We start from the raw sequence: 24,847 nt of genomic DNA on the forward strand, positions 1-24,847 counted from the left end.
TTGTTTGTGTTTTGCTTTCGTACAGAAATTTTTGTTATTCTCTCAATGTTTCGATAGTAGCACGTAACATGAATCGACAAGTCTTAATTTAATTTTGCGCTATTGTTTGAGCAATCATCAAAGGTTTTATTTTTTCGCATATGCTTTAAAAACATATCTTCGTGACAATGACCATGGATTCTTATGACAAATTGCTGGAAACCGTCCTGCAAGAGTACAAAATTTTAACAGAATAGTAAGTTTATGTAGTACATCATCCTGAACAAATAATAAACTGTATTTTTTTGCCTAGTAAACGACTACAGAATGAGGATCTGGGAGGAATATATGTGATCCCATCGTTTGATAATAGCTTTTGTAGGTGCCCATAAAGTAACGTGCCTTCTTCAAATGTATATAAGCTTATTTCTCTTCAGTATGGTTCGGAGTTCTGTTCGTTCGCGCTGGACCCTATAAGGATGGAGTGTTTCGCTTCAGTATGACTTTGCCAGAAAATTTCCCCAACGATTCTGCAGTGCCGGTAAGACCTAATCTATATCACCAAAAATGAGATTATAGTACTATATGGGAAGTTTGTTTTGATTGATAAATCGTGGTTTAAGAAATATTTTGTTATAATTTATCACTACAGTAGAACCCCGATTATCCACGGTGCGGATTTTGCGCGAAAGCGAGTTCCAAAGTAAATCTATTGGCCTTCTCAAAACTTGTCAGTGATTGGTAGGCTCATGCTTTTTTTGTTTTGCTCATGGCTTTCACATTATCTGACTATTGGAGTACACGACCTTACATATGGATAGTTTAATGATTTTTATGTTGACAGAACATAGTTTTCATGTTGAATTATCTTTTTTCATGGTTGCACCTCATTGCATAGTGCTCAAAACAATAATGAAAAGCTTTGAAGGATTTTCAATCAAACCTAATACCGTTCTGAATCATATTTCGGACACTTTGTTCTAATATCTTGAAATGTTTAATGCACTGATGATATAACTATAAAATTGATATCACAATTGCTTCTTTAGAGTAATCCCTTGGTTTCACTATCATTTCATATGATAACTACATTTGAATTGTAACATAATCGGCAAAAATGTATCAACACTACTAATATCGTTTGTGTTTGACGTTTGCTCAACGTGAGCACGTACAATTTACCCGTTCATCAATATTTAAATTTCTCCCGTGTTGCATAAGTTCTCATCATCGTTAACAGTTTAAATATAATCAAGTGTAATGTAATTTTCGTCCAAAAAAATACAAAATAAAGTGCTCGGAATTTGAATTCAATCTGTCCGAAATTTGTTTTAGTGTCCGAAGTTTGATTTTTATTCGCTTTATTTGAAAAGCATTTTATTCGATGATTTTTTGTGTTTTCAATCAAATAGGTACCAAAGTAGAAAGCTTCAAAGCATATTGAACTAATTTATTAAAAATATCAACCAAATAATACCTGTGCATGAAGTTTAAATCTGTTTTCTGCATCATATGCCTTAAGCGTCCGAAATATGATTCAGAACGGTATCTCTGACCTAGACAAATTTTTATTTAGCCCTCGTAAGGGGCAGTCCACATACCACATGGACAACTTTAGGGGGGTACGGGGTAAGCCAATGTCCATGCTTGCACACGGAGAGGGGGGAGGGCGTATAGATCGAGTCCACGTGGACAGGAAGAATATTTTTTAAAAATACAATCACCAATACATTCAAAATTGGATTAAATAACACATATTTAAGAAATTTAAAACTCTTCGTATTTATCAATAAACGGATTGAGCCGCCTAAGAGTGCTGTCCAGTCAAACGTTCATATTTTTTCTCATATAATTGATAATCTTCAGTGTAATCTGTATTATAAAAATATCTCACGTAAACTGTTAATGACCAAGGTATTTCCTATGATCGAATTTTTATAGTTACCGGATAGACCTTCATAGCACAAAACTATAAAAATTAAACGATTCCATAATAATTGAGATTTCATGATAAGCGTAAATGATTTTTCATCAGATATAATTTTCTGTACACTTTGTTATATCTCGAGAACAGTTAGTCTTAGGATAATAATGTCTGTATAGTTTTTCAGTTTCGTTTCCGATTTTTTTCAGAATTGCGTATAAAATCTTTTTTCCAAAATATTCTAATTTCATCAATTTCCACTAGTCGTCAAAAAATTGAGCCAGTGTTCTTATAAAAACATAAGTGGAATTAGGTAGCTGATTCGGAATATTCTAGGAGGTGATAGAGGATCTATCTATATATATAAAAATGGATTTCAGTCTGTCTGTCTGTCTGTCTGTCTGTCTGATTCTTATGGACTCGGAAACTACTGAACCGATCAACATGAAAATTGGTATGTAGGGGATTTTTGGGACCGGGGAAGGTTTTCATGATAGTTTGAGACACCTCCTCCCTCTCTAAGGGGGAGCTGCAATACAAATGAAACACAAATTTCTGCATTACTCGAGAATTATTCAAGCAAATGAAACCAAATTGGGAATATTGAGGTATTAGAGTGCAATAAATGTTTCTATTGTGGTTAGACTCTCCACTCCCCTCTCTTAGGGGGGGCTGCCATACAAATGAAACATAAATTTCTGCATTACACGAGAATTAATCAAGCAAATGAAACCAAATTTGGTATGTGGAGGTTTTAGGGTGCAATAAAGGTTTCTATGATGGTTAGACTCTCCACCACCCTCTCTAACGGGGGGCTGCCATACAAATGAAACACAAATTTCTGCATTACTCGAGAACTAATCAAGCAAATGGAACCAAATTAGGCATGTGAAGATTTCAGAGTGCAATAAATGTTTCTATGGTGGTTAGACTCTCCACCCCCCTCTCTAAGGGGGGGCTGCCATACAAATGAAACTCAAATTTCTGCATTACTCGAGAATTAACAGCTATCCATTAATGAAACCAAATTTGGCATGTGGAGATTTTAGGGTGCAATAAATGTTTTAACGATGGTGAGACACTCCACCCGCTCTCTAAGGGTGGGCTGTCATACAAATGAAATACAAATTTCTTCATAACTCGAAAACTAATCAAGCGAATGGAGCCAAATTTGGCATGTGAAGGTTTTACGGGGCACGAAACGTTTCTATGGTGAATACACTCATCCCCCCTCTCTAAGGGGGGCTGCCATACAAACGAACACAAACTTCTACCTAACTCGAGAACTAATCAAGCACAATTTGGGATGTTTGGGTATGAGAAATGCTTCTATGATGGTATGACACCCCTCCAAACATGACAATTGAAAATTTTCGGAAAACTCTGAAGGAAAAACGAAAAATTAAATTCCCATCTGTTCTACAATTACATAGAAACAAGTGCTGTTAGTCCATTTGATGTTTGCGCTAGCGAAATTGATCTTTGTTCGAAACTGGAAATGTGACAAGTGCTGTTAGTCCATTTGATGTTTGCGCTAGCGAAATTGATCTTTGTTCGAAACTGGAAGTGGATTTTAATGTGATGAAACGCACTCCTATATCTTCTTCTATCTATACCAAAAAAAAAGATCGCCGGATGTCAAAAAACAAATTTTGGGCGGGACGAAATTTGCCGGGTCAGCTAGTCATATATAAAATTCTATGCAATTTGGTCAATTCTCAACTAGAGTTGTTGAACTTTTCTTGAGTAGAATTTTATGTCTTGAACTGTCTCTAATTTAGAAAGTACGCTACTTGGAATAATTATGCTACTCATTTGAAAGATAAGAAAATTTTGCGTAGAATGCCGTTGTAAAACAAACAGAGGTAAAGATGGAACTTAAATTTCTGTGCTTTTAAAGGTTTTTATAAATTTTCGAAAAATGCATGATAAAATGAATTGTTTCTATCAACCAAATTGAAGCTGTCCAACCATTCTACAATTCTTTCCTTGACACTACACTGTTATCCTTCCTCGTTATATTGCAAAAATTTAAATGATTCACAACATAATTTATGCACAATTTTCTCAAATGAAAGCAATTGAATCGTGCTCAGCAGCGTAATTTTTGAGTTAAAGTCAGTATATGGCAGAAAAAACGGTCTCAGGGAAAAGTTCAATAATTCTTTCGTAGATTAGATTTGACCATAGGCGTGGAATTTTTTCCATCGAATACGATCCTGTACCACCTGAAATATTTCGGATCAGCTACCTAACATCTTGTATATAACAATATTTCAAACAGATATAATAGTTTTCGATACTCTATTCAATTTATGAGAAAGTTTTCTCAGCAGTTTAAACATTTCTTCATGTTTTTGAGGAATCAATTAACTTTCTAATCAATTAATTGATTTCTCAAAAACTTATTTCAATCGGGCAGCAGATTTCAAACCAAAAATGTACAAATTTTAAAAAATTGGAAGGATCGGGGCAGCGACTTATTAATTTGGCGTTGAATTTTTCTTTAGTAATCTGTTCGAATTTGATAAGGATTTAAGCGGAGGAAAACCAAAGAGCAATACAAATAACTTTTCGGGCAAGGTTAGTAAAAAATCAATGAGTCGTGAATTACCCCGATTCTGCATTCCGCCGGATTTGCATTCCGGCGGAATGCAGAATTCATTTGAAACCATTATTTCGTTCGAGATATAATTTTGCATTCCTTATTTTTTTGCCCATTTAATGTTCGAAGAGAAGCGGAATGGACGAAATACAAAAACAACTTAAACGGAATACAGAATGGAATTTTATCTAGTCGATCGAAATATTTCGAATCGATCGAAATAAAGAATAGGGGTGGTAGTTTTTCCCCGCAAGCATTTTGAAAGCCATTTAGACACCCAATGAAAAATGGTCAATAAGCAGTTGAAAAATTAAAAAATATACATTGAAAATATTTTATTAATACGCTATTAGTACCCTCTGAAAATTCCCGGAACTATTGCGGAAAAGGTTTCGCATTGCGCTGATGACTTAAAGTGAAGCTAATGTGTAAATGAATCGACATTTCCTGTGACCAATCGTACTCCGAAGTGGGCGAACAACTACACTCGACTAAAAAAAACAGAGGAGCAAAATGCGACATCGAAAATTTCGAGCGATTTTTGAAACGCTATAACTCTGTTATAAAATAATGCATTCGTCGAAGCAACAACTGGACCTTGTATAGAATATTTTCAAGTTTGCAGTGGGCAGATTTGACCATCGATTTGCGGTGCGTTCATTATTTCTTGAAATATTTTTGATTCAAAATTAAAGGATAAACGGATCATTCGATAGAAAATACCTCTGTAGAAAATAGTTCTACTGAAATTTTCTATGAATCAATTGAAAGCGAAATAATCTGGTTGATTGGATTGTTATTGTGAATATATTTTTAAAACTTTTATACTCCGCTCAGCTTTTGAGACGTGCAGACGTTTATTTCGATTGCGCTTATCACGAGTGAAGCATACCACCGTTGTAAATTTATTTGAATATACTGTGCCGCGTCGCGTGAAAAGTGTTCCGCGATGAGGCGAGAAAACACGTTCAAAATAGACTATTCCCAGCTCGCCGTCAAGCCGTCGGTCGAAAAGTTAATTGGTTTTTGTCGTTCGGTTCTCGGATTGAAGATGGAGGACATCAAGCGACTCCAGAGATGCATGTGCGTTCGTAAAAGTAAGCGAATTAGCACTCGCACAAAAAGTTGTTGACGAACATGACGGGAAGCATGAGGTGGAGAGTGATGGGAAAAAACACACACTTCGCATCACGCTGGAAGATGGCAGCGTCGAAGTACGTGTTTACGATCTCCCCGAAGATGTGTCGGAAAGGAAGGTCGTCGATTTTCTTTCTGGATTCGGTGAAGTAGTATCGATCCGAGAAGTATCATGGGGCGAAATCAACGAAGCCCAAGGCATACCGCTCGGCATATGGTCTGCTCGTATGTTGGTGAAGCGGAATATCGATTCGTGAGTAACCATCGACGGAGAGCAAGCGTTTGTCGTGTATAAGGGACAGTTGCACTCCTGCCGCCACTGCAAAGAGCAAGCGCACACTGGCATATCATGTGTACAGAACAAAAAGCTTCTGTACCAGAAAAGCTACGCGAACGTGACGAAACAACCAGGACAAACTAACAGGTCAACTACCGATCAACAACCCAAGAAATCAGCTGGTGTGAGATCGGCACATACGAAAAAGTCTACCGTGCCACCACTGACATCGTCGCAGGTATTTCCAGAACTGCCGAGTGTCACGAACCTGGAGGAACCCTCAGGTTCAAAAACACACACAAGCAGCCAGCCCGAAAGCACCTCAGCTCCAAAAACGAATGTTACTCAATCTCAACGAACCAAATCGTCTCTACTAGCGCCTCAGCAGGCTATCGTTGCTGTGGATGATTATTTCAAAAAGCCAGCGTTACGATCGCAGAGCAAGAGTAGCAATGGTAACGAAACAGATGACTCTACCACATCCGTCAATAGCAGACCGAACCGTGGAAGACCGGCTGGTAAAAAGCCCCGCCGAGACGATATAGACGGAGAGAGTTTTGAAGTAATGTTAGTTTAAATGGCTCTCACGTCGTATAACATCTCGTCCATCAACATCGCTACCATCACGAACCCCACGAAACTGAACGCTTTACGAAATTTCGTCAACAGTCAGAACCTTGACATCGTGTGTCTGCAAGAAGTAGAAAACGACCAGCTCTCCTTGCCTGGCTACGTCGTTTTCTTCAATGTAGACCATATGAGAAGGGGAACAGCTATTGCTCTGAAACAACACATACAAGTGACTAACGTTGAGAGAAGCCTGGACAGCCGACTGATTGCTCTACGAGTGCAAGACACGACGATCTGCAATGTTTACGCTCCCTCCGGTTCCTCACAACGAGCCGTTCGGGAAAATTTCTTCCACGAAACGCTTCCCTACTATCTTCGTCATAACACCACGAATGTAATATTGACTGGCGACTTCAATTGCGTGCTCCGAACATGCGATTCTAGCAGCCCGAACGCGAGTCCCGCTCTCAAAGCTGTGGTCCAACAACTACAGCTACATGACGTATGGGAGAAACTATATCCACGTGATAGTGGTTTCACATATGTCTGTCGCAACGCTCAGTCGCGCCTTGATCGTATCTATGTCAGCAACGGTCTGCGCGATCATTTGCGAGTAGCACATGTTCACGTCTGCTCATTCACCGATTACAAAGCGCTCACACTCCGTCTATGCCTCCCCCATCTAGGACAAGAACATGGCCGTGGATTTTGGTCCCATCGACCATACCTTATGACTAGCGAAAACGTTGCGGAATTCCAGTATAAGTGGCAATACTGGACCCGGCAGCGCAGAAATTACGGCTCTTGGATTGAGTGGTGGCCTATGTTCGCGAAGCCCAAAATAAAACGATTTTTCAAGTGGAAAAGTCGATCCGTGTTCGATGTAAGTAAACAGTAAACATCAGCATCCATACGCTGAGCTACGACGCGCCTACGATGGGTACTACCAGCATCCTGAAATGTCAACAACTATTAACCGACTCAAAGGGGAGATGCTAGCGCTTCAACGGAGATTCTCTCATACTTTCATGAGAATCAACGAAACGCACGTGGCAGGAGAACCCATATCAATTTTTCAGTTGAGGGAGAGGCGAAGGAAAAAAAACATCATAACACAGCTGCAGACAGAGCAGGATACAACAATTACAGAGTCAAGAGCGATCGAAGACCACATGGTAACCTATTTTTCGACACTCTACTCAGAGGAGGCAAGAAACGACGATGAGAACAATTTCACCTGTGAAAGTGTTATCCCACTAACCGACGAAGTCTCTATGAGCAGCATCACGACGGCAGAAATTTGGTCTGCGATAACAGCGAGCGCACCACGAAAGTCTCCGGGCTGTGACGGAATACGGAGAGAATTTTATCATCGTATGTTCGACGTCATCCACCGCGAGCTGAACCTGTTGCTAAACGAGGTACTCAGCGGAAATATTCCTCCAGCGTTTGTGGAGGGCATCATTGTGCTGGTCAAGAAGAGGGGAGGTGACCATACGGCCAGATCATGTCGACCGATCTCATTGTTAAACAGCGACTATAAGCTCTTGTCCCTCATCCTAAAAACAAGATTAGAGCGAGTGATGAGAGAACACCATGTCCTCAGTGAAGGGCAGAAATGCTCGAACTCAGAACGAAACATTTTTCAAGCCACTCTCGTTCTGAAAGATCGCATAGCGAGTCACCGTCATAACCATCGTGCTGGGAAGCTAATAAGCTTTGATCTCGAACTTGCGTTCGATCGGGTCCGGCACTCTTTCCTCTTTCAAACCATGCGTTCGCTCGGCTTCAACCATGATTTCATCGCTCTACTCTCGCGCATCGCCAGTCGATGCTGCTTATCAACGGACATCTCTCTCGCTCGTTCGAGATTCAACGATCAGTACGACAGGGGGACCCGTTGTCAATGCACCTCTTCGTACTGTACCTTCATCCACTGGTGTCCAGGCTCGAACGTGTGTGCGGAAACGATCTGCTGGCAGCGTATGCGGACGACATCAGCGTCATCGTCACATCGGTAACTCAAATTGATGCGATGCGTCAGCTGTTTACTCGCTTCGAGAGAGCCGCTGGTGCAAAATTGAATTTACGAAAAACTGTTACTATCGATGTTGGGTCTTGCGAAAACGGCTGTATCGACACCCAGTGGCTGCAAACAGCCGATGTAGTTAAAATATTGGGTGTAGTTTTCGCAAACTCGATAAAACTAATGACAACACTGAACTGGAATGCGCTGGTGGGGAAATTCTCACAACTAATGTGGCTGCACTCTCTGCGTATGCTGACGCTGCATCAAAAAGTGACCATGCTGAACACGTTCGGGTCCTCCAGGATATGGTACTTCGCGTCCATTCTACCACCGTTGAACGTACATACAGCGAAGATTACATCAACGATGGGAACGTTTCTCTGGAGAGGGACAGTTGCTCGCGTCCCGATGATACAGTTGGCTCGCAGCAAGGAAAAGGGTGGCCTGAAGCTGCAATTACCTGCGCTTAAGTGTAAGTCGCTCGCTATTAACCGTCATCTGAAAGAGATCGGATCCCTTCCTTATTACAGTTCTTTCCTTTTACAAGCAAATCCTCGACCCCAAATTTCAATGGATCTTCCTGACCTTAAAACAATCCTGTCAAACATATCCCAAATTCCCCATCAAATCCAACAGAACCCCTCCGCCGATCAAATTCACCAGCATTTCGTCATTCAAATTGAAATACCAAGGGTGGAACGGAATAATCCGGAAAATAACTGGCGACGCACGTGGCAAAATATCGCGTCGAAGCAGCTTACGTCAGTACAGCGGACGAAACTATACTTGCTGGTGAATGAGAAGATCGAGCATCGGAAATTACTTTTCGTGTTGCAGCGTGTAAATGACGAAAACTGTATACGCTGTGGCAACCGAACAGTAGAAACACTTCAACACAAATTTTGTACTTGTGTTCGCGTCGAACAAGCTTGGACGGTTCTTCAACAGAAGATATCATGCGTCTTAGGTGGATGGAGAAGGCTCGATTTCGAGGAGCTGAAAAAACCTAGCCTAGTGGGAATAAACGGAAGGCGTAGAGTGAAAATTCTTAAACTTTTTATTAGTTATATTTGCTTCGTTAATGGATGTGATGGTAGAATTAATATAGATGATCTGAAGTTTCATCTAGATATAGAATCATGACGTGTAAGAAATGAAACAAACATACTTTTTCTAAAATGTACTGACAAATAAAACCATATTATAAAAAAAAAATAAAAATCAATTGAAAGCGAAATAATCAGGTTGATTGGATTGTTATTGTGAATATATTTTTAAAACTTATAGAAACTTTGAAAGCAATCCAAAAACGTTTTATCTTTTCTTGCAATGACTTTTGTCTACAACGCATATACACATTAAACTAAAATATGTACGTACGATATCCATAAAATAGAAATTTGTAGTTTGAAAATGCTGATTTTTTTTGTTTTCATGTCATGATTATTTATATCGAAAGTAAAGGCGCTTCGAAATCGCTTAGAAATTTCGACCCTTTACTCCTCAATCCTTTATCAAATGAAGATCCTTAGATATCAGTGCGTGGTCTCTATTCAATCTTTTCATTTCTTGAAATTCTTTTTAATTGATAAAAAAATATATGCATGTAAAATTGTCCTGTTTGTTTTTGTGCGTTTCATAAACTCGAAAAGTTTGCCACTAATGGAGCTCATGTTATGACACAGTATAAAATCCACTTCAAGGATTGTTGTTGCTATTGCCAACCCCTCAGGAAGCTTTAAGATTTTCAGATGGAATAAGCACACTTCTGAAGTAAAGCTGTGAACGTAAATCAACTTTCTAGTATTGAATACGTTATTCGAATTCTACGAATTCGAATGTGGTAGCAACACATTTTTTTTTGCAAGTGTACTGTAATCTTTGAGCGCTTTGAGCACCCCGATTGTCCATGTCATGTCCGGTTGAGCTGAAACTTTGCACAGGTCATTTTTTGGGACAATGAACAAATTGTACTTGTCGGTTTTAGAAATTTGACATGACCATTTTCGTTGCCACCTTAATGTATTAGCATTACAATGTCTTCTAATGTAATGTTTTCGTATAAAACATATATTTTATAATTCGTCTTCGTGTGAAATCATTCGAAACAGTCTCCAAGAGTAAATCATATGAAGTATAAACAATACATAATCATATTTTTATTATCCGTTTATTAAAATAACATGAGACTTTTATGCAAACAGTACTTCTGATACATATGAACAATCTTTTCCATCACACCAAAGTGTTACAATGGCTAAATTCTGCTGTTATGATTTTTGTCCCACATTCCTATGCATTCAACGCACTGTGCGTTGTCTTGTATGGGTGACTACTTTGTTTGATACTGAGTACCGTTATCTATTACTCATAGGAACACCGTATTGATTCCAAAACTGGTTCACTAGACATCAAGCTTCGTTTAGGAAAAGCATTAACTGATACTTGGTCGAGTAAAATATAAGATTAGCATGGTTTCTTGCTGTGGTGGCTGAGAGCAGACAAGCGACCACAAAGAGTTAAACGTAAAAATGATAATTGTATTGATATCAACACAATTTTATTTTATTAATTTTCATGACATCAAACGCTATGACTCAGGAATAACATTTTATTGAGTGGTTTTTATAGCTGTTTCGATGATGTTGTCTGGCATCAGTGTCGAAAAAATAACGATGCCTTCACCAATACAAACAAAACCATATCCGAAAATTGAAAAATGAAAATTTAACTTTCAGAGCACTAGCTCAAGTTTTCACTATACATCGCGACGGCAGATGAAAATTTAATATCTTGTGAGTAATCGATTAGAGTTTGGTTGATATTACTTGATGGGAAGTGTGCGAAAACGATCATTTTCATCACACTGTTTCGCAAAATTATTGATTTTCAGGCGAGGGGTGAGGGAGGGAGATGAAAGAAATGAGCGCCATTGTGGCAGCCATTTTTGGCTTTCTTCCACTTTCACCTTAAGGAGGTCATTAATCAGCTGAAGAAACAGAACAACTGATAAAGATTTTCTTCTTGGATGGCACTAACGTTCCCAGTGGAACTTTTGCCTTTATTTATTACAATAATCAACAGGCAGAATATATGCCCTAATGATATTTAAATGGGTTAATATTCTCTTAAAATAACGTTTAATAGCTACCCTACATAAATTGAAATCAGCTTCAATTCTGTCGACACCATTTTGGTAGTAAGGACTCCAAACTTGACAGCCGTACTCAAGAGTCGAACGTACCAGCGAGCAGTACAAAGACTTCAAGCAATATATGTCATTGAAATCTTTACCGATTCGAAACAAAAAGCCCAGACTTCTGGAAGCTTTGCCCACAATACATGAAATGTGCTGCTGGAACGATAGTTTGCTGTCTAGAAGTACCCCTAGATCTTTGATACAGTTGGTTCTCTCGATGGAAGTATCCAAGAGTTTATAATCGAACAAGATCGGTTCCTTTTTTCTTGAATAGGTGATAATAGCACATTTACTTGGGTTCACCTTCATGCAATTAGCAATACACCATTCGGCAAAACTATCCAGCTGTTGCTGAAGTAGGCAGGCATCGGCAGTCGAGTTGATTATAAAATAAATTTTCATATCGTCGGCGAATGACAAGCGCGGAAGGTTCAGCTTAAAATTGACGTCATTGAAGTACAAGAGGAAAATCAACGGCCCCAGGTGGCTGCCTTGAGGAATCCCAGATGGCGCGTCGAATTTGCGCGAGAAATGATCACCAATTTTTACTGCTAGCTGGCGACCGATTAGGTATGACCGCAGCCAACTGATTATTCTGCCGCCAAACCCCAAATTCTCCATTTTAGAAATCGCAATTTCGTGATTAATGCTGTCAAACGCTGCTGTCAGGTCGAAATATATCGCATCTGTTTGTTTGGCGCTATTGAAACCTTCCGTTATATAAGCCGTGAAAGTCAACAGATTGGTTACAGTAGATCTCTTAGGCATAAATCCATGTTGGTCTTCTACAATGTAATGCTGGCAGAAACTAAAGATCGGTTCCAAGACAACAAGCTCAAGCAGTTTGGCGACCGAGCTTAGTGCGGAAATTCCTCGGTAGTTATCGATTTGAGTCTTGGCACCCTTTTTATGTACAGGAATCAAAAACGCCGACTTCCAGGAGGAAGTTGGAAATTTTCCACTAATCAACGATAAGCGGAAAATGCGACAAAGAGGAATCATCAGATTAGCTGCGCATTTCTTCAATATAATAGACGGAATACCATCAGGACCAACTGAGCAAGACGCCTTGAGTTTGTTCAACGTAGGTATTACTTGCGTAATTGCCTTCTCAACGTAGGTATTACTTGCGTAATTTTAGTAGTACTTAGTTGAGGTTTCTGTGTCGGATAACACGCCTTAAATGTATTCTGGAGTGGCAAGCTCTAGAATACACGTGTAAAGTCTGCTTCATTTAATATTGGAACACAAACAATTGCGTGTAGTTCAGTCATTTATTAACGAATTCATAATTTGTTTTTCATAAAAATGTAGCATTTTCTTTACTTTTTCATAAAAAAAAAATTAATTCATTGCTGTTTCGAAGAAATTCTCGTACTTTTCCCGTAATACGGCACATTAGGCGGCGCACACCCTTTTCGTCCACCGTTTTGGCGATTTGATTCCACCAGTTCTTCATTTGAGTCATGTTCCTAACAAGTTTTCCCTTTGCCTTAAGCCTCCGCTTCGTGATTGGCCAGTATTTCTCTATCGGCCGGAACTGGGGGCAGTTTGGGGGGTTGAGGTCCTTCGGTATTACGCTGACCCCGTTCGTTGCGTACCATTCCATAACCGTATTGCTGTAATGGCAGCTTGCGAGGTCCGGCCAAAACATTACTGGACGGTCGTGGGCACGAATAAACGGCAGAATCCGTTTCTGTAGGCACTCTTTTTTGTAGACTTCTGATGTCATTGTCTTGTCAGTGAGAAAGACTTTGGTTTTCTGTCCACAACTGCATATCCCCTGCCAAATCATGTACTTGCGGGCGAATTTATCCGCAAACACGAACTTAAATTTTGCAGGTACATCCCCCCGAGCCGTCGCCAAATAAAATTTTTGACCTGGGATTTGCCCAAAGTCCGCCTTCACGTAGGTCTCATCGTCCATCAGAATACATCCGTCGAACTTGGTCGTACAACTTTCGAGTACTGTGAGCGGCCTGGAACTTATTGGCCAAATCGCGGTCTGAAAGATTCGGATTCCTCTTGACGGCCTTGATGACTTTCCCACGCAGTTTCCGGTCGACAGTTCCACTCCGACGCTTCGAATGCGGCTTCCGAGCCGTCGTCAATGTTTCCTTGTACTGCTTGATAACACGCCATACGGTATTTCTGGGCATTTTAAGCTGTTTAGCTAGCTTAGATGCCGACAACAATGGATTTTCAAGAAAACTGTGCACAATTTTATCTCTCCGTTCGGCTTCCATGGCGGTTGTTTACAAAATGCTATCGTTTGGTGTTATGACATAAATACATGGTGAAAGGTAATGAATTTCCCGACACGTGGGTGAAAAAAGTTTCCAAATCCGTCCACTAGGAGCGCCACAATGAGCAAAAGAATTTGTTCCAATATTAAATGAAGCAGACTTTACACAGTGCAAGTCGGAATAAATTTCTTAGCGTCCCACATTATCATGCCGGGGTTCGGGTTCGGGAAACTTCTTTGACGAAATGCTGATAAAGATAGCGAGGTCCGGGAAAAGAGAAGGGAGGTTCGGGAAAACTCATACAGTGTGTGCACCTGTTGATTGTCTGGATCTGGGACACGGAACAGCTACCGAAGAAGTGGAAAGACGGGATAATCTGCCTCATCTATAAAAAAGGAGACAAGCTGGACTGTGGGAACTACCATGTATTCATGATTCTGAATGGTGCCTACAAAATTTGATCTCAGATCCTCTTTCGTCGTCTATCACCAATGGAAAGCAGTTTTGTGGGAAGCTATCAGGACGGATTCATGCCCGGTTGCTCTGCAATCTTTTTTTACCATTCGGCAGACCCTCTAAAAGTCAACATCAAAGCCGCATATTTTCAAGGCACGATTTTCAACAAGTCTAGTCAGTTTATCTGCTTCGCCGATGACGTGGACATAATCGGAAGAACACATGAGAAGGTAGTTGACTTGTATTCCCGTCTAAAATACGAAGCAGGTCTGATGTAATGATGTAATCAATATGTCTAAGACTTAATACACGCTAGCAAGAGGGGCGGAGCGTTATAGAATCCTTTTTGGTAGTAAAGTTGTAATCGACGGCGATGATTTCGGGGTGGTCGACGAGTTCATCTACATTGGCTCATTTTAAAACAGACGACAACAACAACCGTGAAATTCGAGAACGCGTAGTCAGCGGAAGTCGTGTGTTACGGACCCAGCTTAGATAGCAGGACCGGAAATAAAAATAATAAAATATTTAAAATTGAAGGAAAAATCCTACGCTGGCAAATAGGCAGACAGATAACCGATACGGTTTTGGTTATCTGAGTAGGGGAAGGAGATCTTTTCTTTCCCTTTTAATTTTAAGCTAGAGTAAGAATTCGTGTAATAAGATCGCATGCTAGCGTCCAAATGAAAAGTTCAATCCAAACAACGAAACAAGTTTAATTTCTTCAAGATCCAAATCATCACCGGAACTCATAACAGGGAAGGAGTCCAATAGTGGTAAATATGAAAAAAAGTAAATCCCAGTTCTGAAAGGCAGACCACATGCTTCGCTCGGACGGACCATTCTGCCGTTGGATTACGCAGAGTTGAAGGCTGCACCTAGCCGGGATTTGCTTGAACCACGGGATTGTCCCATAAGAGAGCCAGAAGGCAATTATTAAGGTGGAGAATCGAGAAATTGGAGAAAACCTCCAGAATCGTTAAATTCACAGAATCCATGTAAAATTAATTTTCCTGGTTAACATTGGTGGCTCCATAGAGGAGGAGCCAGGCCAAATTCTAGATACCCAAGAGCTAGAGAAATTTCGTGCTTATTACGGATCTCACGAATCCCTAAGGCCCAACAAACTCCGACCCAGAGTTACCATATAGCGTTGGCAGAAATGATGCCATTTAGCATAAAACACAATGAAATGCAAATTTCTGCATTACTCGAGAATTAATCAAGCAAATGAAACCAAATTAGGCATATGGAGCCTTTAGGGTGCAATAAATGTTTCTATGGTGGTAAGACACTTCTCCCCTCTCTTTAAGGGGAACTGCCATACAAATGAAAGATTAATTTCTGTATAACTCGAAAACTAATCAAGTAAATGGAGCCAAATTTGGAATGCGAAGGGTTTAGGGGACACGAACCGTCCCCTAACATTGCCATACCAATGAAATACAAATGTCTGCACAACTCGAGAACTAATCAAGCACAACTTGGGATGTGAGGGTTTTTTGGTATGAGAAATGTTTCTATGATGGTATGACACCCCTCCCTCCTCTGGAATGGAGAGGGGGTCCCATAAAAATGTATTTCATATTTCAATCAAAGATATTCCAATCAAACATGACAATTGAACATTTTCGGAAAAGTCGGAGAAGGAAAAATTCAGAAAATTAAATTACCATATGTTTTACAATTACATAGTGACAAGCGTCGTTAGTCCATTTGATGTTTGCTCTAACGAAATATCTTTATCTTCTTCTATCTATACAAAAAAAAAGGGATTGCCGAATATGTTGGAAAAAGCAAAACTCGAGGAAGGAATTGTCCGATTTAGGGCTGTCTTTATTCTATCATATTTTCTGTATCAAACATTTATTCCATGTAACGGAGAAACATGTTATTTGCAAGTGGTTGAAAAATCTTGCATGAGAATTGTGTCAGAAAATAATGTGATATTACAATGATGAGTTTTGGTAGAAGTACTAAAAATTTTATAGCAAATGGTAAATTCAACAGGGTCGATTAGAGGATCAATCAATGAACAGTTCTGCGATTTGACCCATGAACTTGCGCTTAATAAAAAACGTGAATGTTTGAAGGTATTGATAACAAAAAACAAATTTTGGGCGAGACGAAGTTTGCCGGGTTAGCTAGTACGTGATAATATTGCACCTGATTATTGAATGAAGTTGGGAAGTGTTTTCTAAGAGCAAAAAGGTGCGCATGAGGGAGAACAATATCTATCTCGGTCTGGGTCGTGTTTGTGGCAAAGTATGCGGAAAGCTTATTTGTTTTTTGTTTCCCTCGCTCGTATTAATCTTATATTGCTGTACCGTGTATATTATACAAGTGCTTACCAGTATTTGTGTATCATGATATTTTATGTTATGTTATGTCTCATTTAATGTCATAAATCGGGATGACAATGCATGAGCTAAAAATCAATTTTGGGTGTACAGAATAATCTGTATTCATACAGATTTTTTCGACTTTTTGAAACCAAGAATTTGATCAAGTCTCTTACACCCCTTGCATTATAAGCCCCTCATTTTATAATATATTTCATATTATGTCAATAATATTTTATTCATATAGCATTCGAACCAGTCTGAATGAGAGCACGCACGAAAAATAACGAAATATATCGTCGGTCCGATTGGGTTTAGAGGAGTTTTTCCGGTTAGGTTTCCGGAGTATTTTGGTTTTGATTTTTTTTATCGAAAATTTTGAATAATTTGTTAATATACTTAAAAAAAAGGTTATTTGAACAAATTTGTACGAAGCTAGATTTTTTTTTAGTAAATTAAAAAATTTAGGAAATTCCAAATTCAAATGAATACATCGATTTAATATTTAAACATACCTAATATGATAATTTAATGAAACATGGATCGAGTTAGGATGAGCAGCGTCTGTTTAGTACGTTTTAATTCGGTTATCCACAGTGCATCATATGATCTTTCGAATAATCATGAATGTAGTAAGGAAAAGGAAAAGTTGGGGTAGGAGTGTTGAGATTGTTGCAAAGATTACAAAATAAGTGATAAATCTTCGAATCCGCTTGGATAGTCCTTTGATTTATTGAATTCTCAAAAGATGTCTATTTAGCATCTTCATATGTTACGATATTATCGCAGAATAGATTTAATTTAATTTTTTTTTGCAAATTATTATTTATTTTGGTTCAAAAATAAATTCAAGAGTAACGATGTACATTAGCGTGCCAGTGAGAATGGTCATCTCAAATTTACGAATGGGACTTCCTGAAAAATATCGATTACCTCGAAAAAATACACTATACAACATTTTAGCTCATCCAGACTTTACTTACTATTGTCGTAAAAACGCCAAAGTTTGAGTCTTCCGAAAACCATAAAATCACCGTTCATGCGTTCTTTTACAGCCGACAACGGGATATCAACATTTTCCTTGACTTCACAATGGAATCAGTCGGTACGTCGTCCCAAGCCTCAGCCACCCAAAACATAGCATCCCTAATGTTGATTCGCTTAACCATCTCATCGAACTCTCCTTGGCTCCTGGATGACAAGCTTTTGCTTGTATTTGGACTTGATCATTTGAATAATATTTTGGTTCATGAGCTGTAACAAGACAATGTTTTTTTTCGAATTTCAAAACATTCTTCCTCCCCATGGGGCGCTAGTCAATTTGTGGCTAAGATACTGCATTATACAGATAAGTCAGTGCAAATCATAGTTATTTTACGTTTACCGAGAGATTTCCTTTTAATTTTTTTATTATTCGATTATCCGGAAAATCCGGAGTGAAAATAAAATAAACATTCCGTTTCGTCTCTAGTCGAGAGTGAGCAGTCTGAGAAACTGATCATCCATTGACGACCATTGGACAAAAGATTTCTTCAAAGATATGGTGTTTTTGCGAAAGCCATCAAAGTCCAGCGTGGATACAACCAGGTTACAAAACTAGAGGGACGAGATCTAGCGTCATGAGGATGCATCGTATGCCTTTTCGAAATCTACAACAAATCAGTCTAGCCAGCATGTAATCAACTACCCATCCCCTCTTAGATGATGCCTACACACGCTACTTGTGATTTTTTCACACGCTACAAATGATAAATCATTGATTTTCGATACAAGTTATCTCAAAAGCTTATTTCAATAAGTGCGATCGTTTGCCCCATAGGCTGCGAACTTGTGCTTCCACTATTGAACAAAAGTCCGCATTTGACGATTTGTATTATAATAAATATTGGACAAGCAAAACTCGAAGTATTTATAGATTGCGTTTCGAAGATTATATATAGTTACTATTTGGTAAGCAAACTGAACCCTATTGGCTTTCCTTTTAAATGTTATTAGACGACAACTGTTAGGTGCGCACCTGCGAGCATTAGCACATCGAAAAGTTATATTTTCATCGCATCGCATTTTTGCCTTGCGATTCAATTCTTTTCTGAGAGCGAGACCACTCTATCACAAAGCGATTCGATCCAAAGCTCCGAGGCTAAGCACCCAATCGGATCAGGAAACGAAAGTAAAGCGACGGCAGAAACTAACGAACGAATCATATAATGATACAAGCGAACATCGATGAACACGCGCACAGATACCAAACGATGACTCTCACGCTGTGTTCATTCAGTGTTTTCGTTGACACGTCAGTTTTCTGTTTCATGAGTGATTTAAAACATATTATTGTGTGCGTTGAATGAATCAAATAAGAGAATGTAACGAGTGCTCGATGATACGATTGGAACCATCCTTGCCGGTAGTCCTCTACGACCACGAAGCATGGACAATGCTCCAAGAAGGCTCGCAAACACTAGGTGTTTCCGAACGCTGGGTGCTCAGAACAATATTGGCGTCGGCGGTGTACAGGAAAACGAGGTATGGAGAGGAAGGATGAAGCATGAATTGGGGCAACTCTACGTATAACCTAATATAACCTAACGTATAACCTAACACATAGCAAGTAACGCGACCTCGATCCGGAAGTGCTGTACAAAAAATTAAACAAAATTATGGCTGTTAGAATGCAAAGAACAAAAATACGCAATTCAATGACGATCTTAGAAGCTTCCCTAGATATTGTAGGCCCTCTGGCTTCTGACTGAAGTATTGAAAAACAAACCAAAACCAGTGCCCCTATTTAAAATCAACAACCAAATCTACCTAGCATATCCTGGAAAATGTGGATTCATCAAATAGTCGCTGTGCCGGTCGAGCTCGCGAGAGAACAGTAAGCAAAAAAGGCTTCTGAAAGATGGATATGAAGAAGATAATTTCCAACTGTGAAAGCTGTGTTCTTCGATTGCAAACTGATGGTGAATTTTTTTATAACTCGATAATTTTTAAAGGTTCAGTTCTATATGTTTGAGGAAACCGAATTCTCAACTATATTTTTATTACTATATATATATAAACCATTTTTCGTATATGTAGAATTAGTAAGGTAGAAAATTACCACTCGCGGTCGATTCAAGTTTAAAAAGGGGACATATTTTCTCCAGAAAAGTATGGGATACATATAAGGAAATTGTAATAATGTTTAAGTTGTCTACCAAACTGAAATGAGAACAATGAAGTTTGACTTCTCGCACACCGAGTTGTTTAAGTTGTAACACTGAATTCTTAAATATATTCGTATATTCATTGTGTGTTTATATTTCAACTTATTCTACTGTTTAACACAATCGATTTTCCACTCGCTTGGTCCTAGTCCTAAATCCTAATCCTGCCCAATCAATCTAGTATTAGATTTAGTTATTAATAAATTGTTAGACTTAATTATATAGAAAATAAGCTATATTTTAAGGTGAAATTTGACTCTGTAAATCTGTTAGATAATCAGTAATTGAGTCTGATTAATAAACGTTATTGGAAAAAATAATCGATTTCGGATTTTCTGTTGCCGTTCTATGAAAAGTGTAGTACATATAGCATAATTTGTGTATTATTTCATTGGGAATGATGTTTTTGGAAGCGTCAGAGATGTATTTTTGAAGAGATACTGAAAAACTACTTGGATATTAATCTTTCTATACTCGTGTATAGGTCTGACATACCGAGCATCAATGAGATGGCTGAATTAAATGACTAATAAAACTGAATGAAGTTAAAGAAAAAAATATTTTGGAATTTCTCACTCAATTAAATGTTCTTCTTTGAAGAAATACCAATAACGCCTAGAAATACACAATAGCAATATCACAGAGACGCGCAGAGTCCAGAGTACACAAATTACGATTCTCGCGCGAGTATACTGCCGTTCTACGCATAGTTGTCCCATATTCCAAAATCAACACCTGAGAAAAACGCAATCAAAGTTTTCTGCCATATTTGTCTACCAGAAGCTTTACACGTTTAAGTTTAGCAATACACCGGGGTTTTTTTATAAGCAGTAATCTATTATCTAATAAAATGTGATAGGTTCTTCTCACTTGAATCAATCAAGCTTGGAGGGACAGTTATGCCTAGAAATGTCAATGTCCAGAACGTCCAATGGCAGGAACTGTGTTGCTCGTTCAATACCTGATGTACTTGTGTTCGATGACTGGAATACGCTCGCGAAATGTTTAGCGAACAAGTTGCTTTTCTCTTCTGCAGAGGTCGCGCTTACGCCATCCAAATGAACGGTTGATGGAAGACCCATTTCATTTCTTTTTGAATTTACGAAGTTCCAAAACTGTTTCGGATGGCGTCGTAAGTTGTCCTGAATACGTTTCACGTACCTGCTATACAGGTGACGGTTATGGCTTCGATAGAGGCGACTCGTTTGTCTGAATTCCAGCTTTGCTGAGTTACATTTTCGAGCTGAGTATCATTTCAGCATCTTGGACCGCCTGCGTCGAAGGTACAGTAAACGAGAAGTAGACCAAGCTGGGTTTCGCCGTGTTCTCGACAACGGAACGCAAAGGGCGAAGCATTCGCGTAGTGTTTCATTGAACCGACTAACAGCGTCGTCTACACTGTTACTTTGACGGATGACACACCAATCAATTCGTGAAAGCATTGAGTTGAGTGCATCATAATCGACTTTTCCAAAATCACGTTTACGTTCATCGATGTCTTCTACGTATGGAGTTATTGACGAGAAGTAAACTGTGAAAACCAGACATGGGTGATGGGGGTCAGCATCTATGATGGACTCCGGAGCCTCGTCAATTGAACTACATTCAGTTATAGATTCATTAATGAATACCAAATCAAGCGTTCTGTCTAAGTGATTACGTATCACATTGCGCTGTCTCAATCCTGCAAAAGAAAGGCTGTCCAAAAGAGTGCGGCAAGCTTGCGAAAAATTCGAGTCTAGAGCAAAAGCATAGGTATTGTTCACTGATTTATAGACGATCTGAGGCTGATTGAAATCTCCGAATAAAATGAGACCATCCTAAATATTCATCTTACGATTAATTTCCGAAACAACGTCTACGTGTGATTGAATACATTCACAAACAGCCGATTTTTCTGGCGTAATATATGATACGATAACGAAGATTGATTTTGAGGCCGTTGAAATTTTCACGCAGACATTCTCCACGCTCAAACCTGAGGCAGTTTGCACTATTGTTGATTCATATTTGCTAGCAACAGCAATCAAAACATCCCCGCCGCGCGTTCTGGTACTGTTCAAAGCAGAACGGTACGTTCGAAAAACGTTGAATCCATCACCGAACAACTGACAAGAGTTAATTCGATTGTCGGGCCATGTCTCTGTGAATACGAACACGTCGAAGCTGCTTTCCGATGTTGCGAGGAAGACGTCAGTAATCTTGGTTTTAAGTCCTCGGACATTTTGATAGTAAAATTGAAGCTCAATTTTTAGTGTATTACCGATCGAGACAGTTGTGTCAGATGAACGGGACGGAATATCTGCAGCGTTACTTGGTGGCATACGGTTCGGCGACGAGATGATTGATAGCGACGTTTGGGGGAATATTCCAAGAACATCTGTGGCAGCTCGGTGTGAGTTGACAGAGGAAGTGAGCTGTAACTTAGGGTGATTGAGTGACAGGTTGGATAAATTTGAGTGAAAATACTCGCCTGTGATGGGAACCCGAGGATTCCCACCGTCAACAAGAAAGCGTATCAGTTACTATGGCTGCATTAGAACTTCCGGCGGTACGACTGATGTTGGCGTCAGATGAATAACGGAGGGTTTCCGAAAATTTTGAATGGTGTGTTCCTCGAACTCGCGGAACATGATACCTTCTGGCCAAGTCGATGGGTCCATTGCGGTGGTTTTCAAGGCTGGGTCTAAGCCGACTTTGAAAGAGATGTACGTCATATTGCTCGTGTCAGCTCCTTTTACTACCAGTTTGACAACCTTCGGGTCATGAGACAACTTGAGATTCGCTCGAACCATTTTCTGCACATCTTGAATGGATACATCTGGTCGTATGCGGGACAAATAGATCCAAAATTTGGTCGTTGTCTTTTCAATGACAGGAACAGAGGCCACATTCTGCCCTACTTGTTTGGAACCCGACTGGCATTCGGGTGCCTTATATTCCAAATAGGGACCACAAAGCCGTTTCGCCGCTCGAATTGGTTCGATTGTTGGCCAACGCTAAACCGCCGATGATAGATTGGGTACGGGCTTTGACTATAAGTGTTTGATCTCCATCTGAAGGTTGTTGAATGCTTCCGTAAGAGACATCAGAGGAGACTTCCATCCGCCACCTTCGTTATGGAGCGAAGGTGCGAGTTTTGGAATAAATCGGCACAGTTTGACACATCCAAAATAAGTTTCTCTTATGCGTCGTGAAATAATTCATGAGCGCAGGTGTTACATCCGTCTGGCCTGCACATGCCATATGAAACATGCGACCGCAGTACCCACGGCAGGTGATAAAATAAATGCCGTTGATTGCTTGACTGCACTTGGTGCAATTTTTCTTTTCCATGCTCATCAAGAATTTCAAGCGAAACGCCTTTAGGTAGGCACAATACGTAACCAGCAGTACAGCGGGGATGGAAGCTTGTTCGAGTTAATAGTTTCAATGTTTCTACACAGAATGGGATGGTGAAACAATACCAACACAACACAGTAACAACAGGCTCAAAACATTCAAACAATGTTCGGTTTTTCTGAGAAATCTGTTACAATACGATGAACATAACACACGATACACGGTTTGTTGATGGTTTAAAAACGAATGGTCAATAGATTAAAAATTATCACGGTACAATAATACTCAAAATATGGTTAAATAATGGTTCGCTCAAACACACATCTGACTTTAACAATGATGTGAACGAATATCGCATGCTCCGAAAATAGTCGACTTCAATAACAATGAATATTTTGTTCCCGAGTATACATATTTTCTCCTAGATTTCAATCAAAAAAAGATTTCCGTTTCATGGAATCATGAACGAAATAGACACATAAGACTCTGTCTCATTATAAACGATCCAAGCTTTATTCTTAAACTCTTTCTTCCATTCCCAGGCCATTGTTTTTCAGAGCGAAATCTTCCACCCACTGACTTGCCCGTACAGTGGGGCGCTCGATCTGTCAGAGGCTTTTCCGAGGTGGAAAAACGGAGAGAACCACGTCTGGCAGCTGCTTAAGTTTGTGCAGTATGTGTTCGCAAGCTTCGACGAGTACATGTCTCTGGCGGAACAAAGCGCCAACAATGTAGCCCATGAATTATACCATCAGAACCGTACCGATTTCCTCCAGAAGGTGAATGAATGTGTGAAACTGAGCCAGAGTAAGCTGTACGATCCTGCCCCTGTGCAGGATAAGAATTATATTCTATTCGAAAGGTTCGATAAGGAGACCCATGGACCGGTGCTAGAATCGATTAAGCAAGGCAACACGAGCGAAGTGACAACTCCACCCACCTCGGGCCTCTCGTGGGTGAAGGAAGGGGTTTTCCAACCATTGAGCAAGTAGGGGTGATAGAGGTAGAAGAAATAATGTTAGATGTACAATTATTTATTGGTGAATAAAGAAACCTGAACAATTGAATGGCAATAATATTCGTGCGTAGTTGATTGCTTATGCAACTTAATCGATCTAGAGTATATCGAACTTTACTTTGGATGGAACTGAAATAAACCCTTTTTTTCGTGTATCCTTTACTCATCTACCATCAACTTTGCTGTACCTCCCAAGCCGTAGCCGTTTGGCCCGACGATCGCCAATCACTCGCCGAGCTATATCAAGCAGCGCGATACCGAGAACAGAGAAAAGGATAATGCCCGCACCGATGGCAAAGGAACGGAATCCTGGATACACCTGGCCTAGTTCCACCTCTTTTATGTGGATGTGGATGCTTTCCGATTTGGTCACAATCGGTTGCATCGGGTATTTGTGATCCGTATGGGGCAGATTGGGGCTCGGCGCTGGTTGAGATTCATCGTACATGTTGGTGACTTCGCCATATTCAACGTGCGTGTCCTTGAGGGATGTGTCTATGGACTACAAACAGAATAT

General features: G+C 39.7%; 2 protein-coding genes across 2 annotated transcripts in view; one reads left to right on the plus strand and one right to left on the minus strand.

The window, feature by feature from the left end:
* LOC129769585 (protein crossbronx homolog) lies at window positions 1-24,390 on the plus strand. Its single transcript, XM_055771946.1, has 4 exons — window positions 1-235; window positions 293-357; window positions 417-520; window positions 23,855-24,390. The coding sequence occupies exons 1-4, from the start codon at window positions 168-170 to the stop codon at window positions 24,302-24,304; spliced, it is 687 nt and encodes a 228-aa protein (XP_055627921.1). The 5' UTR covers window positions 1-167; the 3' UTR covers window positions 24,305-24,390.
* LOC129769584 (enolase-binding protein-like) overlaps window positions 24,331-24,847 on the minus strand; it is a 16,860-nt gene continuing 16,343 nt past the window's right edge. The window contains exon 5 of the mRNA XM_055771945.1: window positions 24,331-24,832. Within this exon, the coding sequence (XP_055627920.1) occupies window positions 24,494-24,832 (339 nt within the window). The 3' untranslated portion in view covers window positions 24,331-24,493. The remainder of the gene's footprint in view (window positions 24,833-24,847) is intronic.

This window comes from Toxorhynchites rutilus, chromosome 2 (genome assembly GCF_029784135.1).
Source record: "Toxorhynchites rutilus septentrionalis strain SRP chromosome 2, ASM2978413v1, whole genome shotgun sequence".
NCBI classification, from domain to species: Eukaryota; Metazoa; Arthropoda; class Insecta; order Diptera; family Culicidae; genus Toxorhynchites; species Toxorhynchites rutilus.